Source organism: Oncorhynchus mykiss, chromosome 21 (genome assembly GCF_013265735.2).
Source record: "Oncorhynchus mykiss isolate Arlee chromosome 21, USDA_OmykA_1.1, whole genome shotgun sequence".
NCBI lineage: Eukaryota > Metazoa > Chordata > Actinopteri > Salmoniformes > Salmonidae > Oncorhynchus > Oncorhynchus mykiss.
Genome location: NC_048585.1, coordinates 56,099,929 through 56,107,744, shown reverse-complemented (window position 1 = coordinate 56,107,744; position 7,816 = coordinate 56,099,929). Strand labels below are relative to the sequence as shown.

Here is a 7,816-nt window from a genome sequence, read left to right as displayed (position 1 = left end):
TAACTCCACAGCCTGACGCCACAGCCTGACTCCACAGCCTGACTCCACAGCCTGACTCCACAGCCTAACTCCACAGCCTAACTCCACAGCCTAACTCCACTAAGGGGTCACCTAGTATGAGCCTTTGAGAAAGTAGGATTTATGTGATTACAGGTAATACAATTGTATTTTTACTTCTCTGTTTGATCATATTCATTAGTGACAATTAGTGTGGTTAATGATTACGTCCTTGGAACCTAATCCTAACAATTATATTATTGTTCACATGTGGGCACAGCATATGCTAGATATAATAAGTGGGACTCAGATCATCATTCTGAAGTGCAGCAATCTCCAACTTTGAGGTAAAGCTTTTTTCAAAATGAGCAGGCATTATATAATATCTGACAAATTCACTCTTTTAATAGCTCTGAGAACCAGAGAATTTGTGTGAAGTATATCACAGAAAGGCCACATGTTGAACTGAAGACAAGAGTCCTAGTTATTAGCATATTTTGTTCTCGATAAGCAGAAGAAAAGAGGTTGAAGGTGAGATTAGCGGTGGATGAGTGTCTATGAGGCCTAGATACAGCATTTCTATAGCTCCGTATCCAGGCTTGTCTGGGTGGTTTGGTGACACAGCCGTATACTCATTACTGTGTTGGTGATGTTACCCTCACACAATCGTCTCTGTGACTTGTCTGTCACCGCTAGAAAGCACAGGCATGCATACTGCTAATGAGTGTCTGGGAAATATAGCATAGCTATAGCACAAATCAGGAGGTGTCAAAAAAGTATTCACATGGTAAGTAGGTAAGCAGTAGAGAAGTTGTGTGTTAAATTATTGACTATTTACAATGTTTACTTTGACTTATTATTCATTATTATGAGTTTATTTTGTTGAAATGTCAAGGGTATGAATTACAAAATGACACAATTTAAACATAAAGTGTATCCCCCTTAGTCACAACAACATCAAAACAATAACCCTTAGTTTAATTGAATATAATGACACTCTAACATAGCTGTTATACTTCTATCCGTTGGACTAGCAGCCTACATTGCCTTCAAGATCTCTAAAACACGTAGAAATGTACTTCAATGTAAATATCTGACAATCGTTCAGTTGAAATAAAATAACTGCCGTTATTCTAATTCTAAATTGATTATCTCCAACAGTCATGATTTAGAATACAAGACAACTGTGTTTAGCAGATCGTAACACTTTTAGATGGGATGGAATTAGATGGATGGAAGTGTAGTGGGCTATTTCAGGGAGAGACAGCATTTCATCAGAATCGAACAGAAGTCCAATACAATTTGGAAAAACTCCAAAAGAGAACCCAGCCAAATAAAACGAATGAGAATGACTTTAAAGGCTTTGCTACACAACCTGGGCATAGCTACATAACCTGGGCATAGCTATACAACCTGGACATAGCTACATAACCTGGACATAGCTACACAACCTGAACATAGCTACATAGCTACATAACCTGGACATAGCTACATAACCTGGGCATAGCTACATAACCTGGTCATAGCTACATAACCTGGACATAGCTACACAACCTGAACATAGCTACATAGCTACATAACCTGGACATAGCTACATAACCTGGTCATAGCTATACAACCTAGGCATAGCTACATAACCTGGACATAGCTACATAACCTGAACATAGCTACATAGCTACATAACCTGGGCATAGCTATATAACCTGGGAATAGCTACACAACCTGGACATAGCTACATAACCTGGGCATAGCTACATAAGCTGGTCATAGCTATACAACCTGGACATAGCTACATAACCTGAACATAGCTACATAGCTACATAACCTGGACATAGCTACATAACCTGGGCATAGCTACATAACCTAGGAATATCTACACAACCTGGACATAGCTACATAACCTGGGCATAGCTACATAACCTGGTCATAGCTATACAACCTGGACATAGCTACATAACCTGGGCATAGCTATACAACCTGGGCATAGCTACATAACCTGGACATAGCTATACAACCTGGGCATAGCTACACAACCTGGGAATAGCTACACAACCTGGACATAGCTACATAACCTGGGCATAGCTACATAACATGGTCATAGCTATACAACCTGGACATAGCTACATAACCTGGGCATAGCTATACAACCTGGGCATAGCTACATAACCTGGACATAGCTACACAACCTGAACATAGCTACATAGCTACATAACCTGGGCATAGCTACATAACCTGGGCATAGCTACATAACCTGGGCATAGCTACATAACCTGGACATAGCTACATAGCTACATAACCTGGACATAGCTATGCAACCTGGACATAGCTACACAACCTGGACATAGCTACATAACCTGGACATAGCTACATAACCTGAACATAGCTACATAGCTACATAACCTGGACATAGCTACATAACCTGGGCATAGCTACATAACCTGGGAATAGCTACACAACCTGGACATAGCTACATAACCTGGGCATAGCTACATAACCTGGTCATAGCTATACAACCTGGACATAGCTACATAACCTGGGCATAGCTACATAACATGGGCATAGCTACATAACCTGGGCATAGCTATACAACCTGGGCATAGCTACATAACCTGGGCATAGCTACATAACCTGGGCATGGCTACACAACCTTGGCATAGCTACATAACCTGGGCATAGCTACACAACCTTGGCATAGCTACATAACCTGGGCATAGCTACACAACCTGGGCAGAGCTACATAGCTATACAACCTGGGCATAGCTATGTAGCTATACAACCTGGGCATAGCTACATTGCTATACAACCTGGGCATAGCTAAATAGCTATACATCCTGGGCATAGCTACATAGCTACATAACCTGGGCATAGCTACACAACCTGGGCATAGCTACATAGCTACATAACCTGGGCATAGCTACACAACCTGGGCAGAGCTACATAGCTATACAACCTGGGCATAGCTACATTGCTATACAACCTGGGCATAGCTAAATAGCTATACATCCTGGGCATAGCTACATAGCTACATAATCTGGTCATAGCTACAAAAGCATTTTTCCATGTATGCTCTTGGAAATCCTTTTGGTGATGTTACAGTAAATACATTACTTTAATAAATAATTCCTGCCTTTTAACCTTTTGAGATCAAATGAAAAGTGTATTTCCAAAATGCTATATCCCCCTCCAAAAAATCACAATTGTGTTATTTCTCGGGTTGCAAGTGAAAGTGATCAAAGTGACTTCAATCTTCAGTAATTTTGGTAATTAAGAGAAAATATATGGCAATCTATTGTAACTTTGGTAATTTGCACTTGAATAACTATTAAAAAAATATATATATATATATATATATATATATATATATATATATATATATATATATATATATATATATATATATATATATATAAAACTATATAAAAATATATTAATATTAATTTATTATATGTGTCCATATTTTCAATTAGTTTCTATTTGATAAACCATATTTTTATAAAAAATGGCCTAATTCATTAAAAAAGCATCTAATCAACAACGGCATTATTTTCTTATTTTCTCCTCAACTCTTTCAACTACTGACTTTTTTCACAACTGCAACAAGTTTGTAGCCAAAGCATTAAAAATAAATACATGACATAGTAAAATAAATACATGACATAGTAAAATATATACATGACATAGTCAAATATATACATGACATAGTAAAATATATACATGACATAGTAAAATAAATAAAATATTGTGAAAATATATATAAAGGATATTTCATTCTGAAACCCTCATAGCAAACATCATTGGTATTCACTAAGTTGATGGTTTATATTTAGGATATTGTTTTACAACCTTGATATTCTATTTAAAAGCCAGAAATCTATTTTATTCTATTTTTTTGGTGTGCTGTACAGTTGGTACTGTATGTTTAGTATGTGTAAATAAATGCTGTAACTGTTGGAGGCAACGCAGTCATGGTCCCAACCTTCATGAATAACAAAATGGATAATCACATTGCATTGTGACATTACAAAAGGCCCTGTTAGATGCTGGAACCTCCATGCCTACATTACCGTTAGCTCAATCCATTAGAGAAATAAATGGTTGCTGTGTTGTACATGGCCATATTAATATTCATGTGGTGTTGTGTAGGAAAGTATCCTCTCTATCTCTGTCATCCCCATCTCTTGCTCCCTACTATAGTGACTATTTCAGACATTATTTCCTGTTTATCACCCCTCCCCTCTATCTCTCTCTGTCTCTCTCTCTCTCTCCCTCTCTCTCTCTCTCTCTCTCTCTCTCTGTCTCTCTCTCTCTGTCTCTCTCTCTCTCTCTCTCTCTCTCTCTCTCTCTCTCTCTCTCTCTCTCTCTCTCTCTGTCTCTCTCTCTCTGTCTCTCTCTCTCTCTCTCTCTCTCTCTCTGTCTCTCTCTCTCTCTCTCTCTCTCTCTCTCCAGCCTTCTCTATCTCTCCATTCTTTCACTCACTCATTGTGCCTCTTTCGCTACCTTACAAATGTTCTTTTTTTCATCCTCAGCTTCCTGCTCTCCCACATTCTCTCTCTGTCCCTCTCTCCCCCCATTACCCTCTTCCTTGTTGTGCAAGGGAGACGAAGGCTCATTGCCGTGCCAGGGAGAAGGTGGTGCTGTGCTGTGCAGCGTGGTGGTCCTGGGAGAGCCATTGGACACAAGCACTCAGTGACGGTAGTGAAGCGGTTAAGGGGAATTAACCAGCGTACCCTCTACTGGGACGGGGATCTTACTGCAAAACACACAAAGAGCTCTGTTTACAAGGCCATGACGGAGCCCTTGATCATGGAGATGCTTCCTCCTCTAACTCTGTGATCAGCTCCATGGATGTTTCATTATCTATCTATCTATCTATCTATCTATCTATCTATCTATCTATCTATCTATCTATCTATCTATCTATCTATCTATCTATCTATCTATCTATCTATCTATCTATCTATCTATCTATCTATCTATCTATCTATCTATCTATCTATCTATCTATCTATCTATCTATCTATCTATCTATCTGTCTGTCTGTCTGTCTGTCTGTCTGTCTGTCTGTCTGTCTGTCTGTCTGTCTGTCTGTCTGTCTGTCTGTCTGTCTGTCTGTCTGTCTGTCTGTCTGTCTGTCTGTCTTGCCAAAGCAAGTGAGATAGATATTATACAAAAGTGAAATAAACAATAAAAATGAACAGTAAACATTACACATACAGAAGTTTCAAAACAATAAAGACATTACAAATGTCATAGTATATATATATATATACAGTGTTGTAACAATGTACAAATAGTTAAAGTACACAAAGGAAAAATAAGCATAAATAAAGGTTGTATTTTCAATGGTGTTTGTTCTTCACTGGTGTCTCTCTCTCTGTCTCTCTCTCTCTCTCTCTCTCTCTCTCTCTCTCTCTCTCTCTCTCTCTCTCTCTCTCTCTGTCTCTCTCTCTCCACAATGTGCTTTTATTAGCTCACTCTCTCTTTCTTCCCTCTGTCTCTATCTTTATCCCCCCTTCTCTCTCTTCCTTTATATTCCTCTCAGTCTCTCTGTCACTCTTCATCCTGCTGTCTCATCCTAAGCCTGCCAAGCAGTGCCTTAATGAGTGTGACAATAGATATTCCACTAGGGCCCTCTACATTGTTCAAAGATCATCTTTGCCTCTTCTAACCAAGTAACAGCACAGAAGGATACCGCATGTTTTTGCAGCCTTTGGATAAGAAAATCATTACATTCATTCGATTAATTTGGTGACATAGCATTCCCAAAGCAGGTTGATCCATCTCTTACTACAGTATGTATAAATTGGGTCCGAGTTGCCTCGAAGAAATAGCTCAGTGAGACTGAGACTTCTCCCTTGAATATTGCTGCTTGAGTGTTTTGTTCAGCAATGAATGGGTTAACCACAGAAAAACCCCACCTTACTGTATGTTATTAATTTGTCTCCCTGTCAGGGGCGTAATTTCAAACACACAGATGTCTGTAGTTATTTTGGTAACCTCTCAGGTTGCATTAGACTACCAGGTTATTGCTTTTTTGATTTTATTTCTTTGGTCTTTCTTTTCATTTCCTGCCATCACACCCCAACATTATTACACATCAAATCTACTCCCAATTCTGTGGTCTATTGCAGTTTGTCAAAATTTGACTGATTGATCTCAAATAAATAAATATATAACTGTTAGTTTATTGCTTCTTCTTCCCCGTTCTCTTGCATCACTATGGGAAACAAAAGGGTATTTTCTACCCGTGTTGCGTTACTGCTGTGATGACAGTGGCCTTTTCTCAATTGGATTTTCTAAATTTGTGCGTCCTCTCACCTCCATCCTCTTTGGCCTTCTTTTGAAAAATGTCAAAGGTAATTGAGGCGAGGCGGCGAGGAGAGGAAAAGTGCACAAGAATGCGCTTGTATGAAATGAAGACTCTCCTTCAATCGTGTGTCATCAGGCAAATTACATTTACAGTCGAATCCAAAAACACTTGTATAAAGTGATGAAAAACACATTTAGCTAGTTGTGCAATACATTTTAGAGATAAAAGGATGAAAGCATATTGTTTATTTTCTTTGAGAAAACAATAGTGGGTTTAGAGAGTAAATGGCAGGTTTCAAAACTCTTCCAAGATGGACTCAAGTAGGACACACTTGTACTTCCTCGATTAAAAGGAGGTTTTCGGGGAGGTCTGTCTTCCTTTTGCCTACTAATGAATTGACACTCTCCTCGACCACTTGACAACTTATCGGTTTCCGGGTCACGGAGGAGAGAGCACGGGGGAGAGAAGGCGGAGGAGAGAGCACGGGGGAGAGAGCATGGGGGAGAGAGCATGGGGGAGAGAAGGCGGAGGAGAGAGCATGGGGGAGAGAGCATGGGGGAGAGAGCATGGGGGAGAGAGCACGGAGGAGAGAGCACGGGGGAGAGAGCACGGAGGAGAGAGCACGGAGGAGAGAGCACGGAGGAGAGAGCACGGGGGAGAGAGCACGGAGGAGAGAGCACGGAGGAGAGAGCACGGGGGAGAGAGCATGGGGGAGAGAGCACGGGGGAGAGAAGGCGGAGGAGAGAGCATGGGGGAGAGAGCACGGGGGAGAGAGCATGGGGGAGAGAGCATGGGGGGAGAAGGCGGAGGAGAGAGCAAGCACGGAGGAGAGAGCACGGAGGAGAGAGCACGGGGGAGAGAAGGCAGAGGAGAGAGCACGGAGGAGAGAGCACGGAGGAGAGAGCACGGGGGAGAGAGCACGAGGGAGAGAAGGGGGAGGAGAGAGCACGGGGGAGAGAGCACGGGGGAGAGAGCACGGGGGAGAGAGCACGGAGGAGAAAGCACGGGGGAGAGAGCACGGGGGAGAGAGCACGGAGGAGAGAGCACGGGGGAGAGAGCACGGAGGAGAGAGCACGGGGGAGAGAGCACGGGGAGAGAGCACGGAGGAGAGAGCACGGAGGAGAGAGCACGGAGGAGAGAGCACGGGGGAGAGAGCACGGAGGAGAGAGCACGGAGGAGAGAAGGGGGAGGAGAGAGCACGGGGGAGAGAGCACGGAGGAGAGAAGGGGGAGGAGAGAGCACGGGGGAGAGAGCACGGAGGAGAGAGCACGGGGGAGAGAGCACGGGGGCTATAGCACGGAGGAGAGAGCACGGGGGAGAGAGCACGGGGGAGAGAAGGGGGAGGACAGACTTTTGTCCAAATGAGAAAAAATACCTATTATGCTTTCTGGATGTCTTCTGTTCGTGGCATTTAATTCATCCTTGAGCATTTCAAGATCATCAATAATTCATTTGATAGATGAAAGTCATACTTGAAACAGTCCTCACTCTGACCTTCACCCATTCATT

The 7,816-nt window shown here is 41.9% G+C and overlaps 1 protein-coding gene across 1 annotated transcript; it reads left to right on the top strand.

Annotated features, from left to right (window-relative positions):
* The first annotated feature begins 6,873 nt into the window (after window positions 1-6,873).
* Window positions 6,874-7,602, top strand: LOC118942810 (golgin subfamily A member 6-like protein 2). Its single transcript, XM_036956525.1, has one exon. It carries the CDS (start codon window positions 6,874-6,876, stop codon window positions 7,600-7,602), a length of 729 nt encoding a protein of 242 aa, XP_036812420.1.
* The last annotated feature ends 214 nt before the right edge of the window (window positions 7,603-7,816 follow it).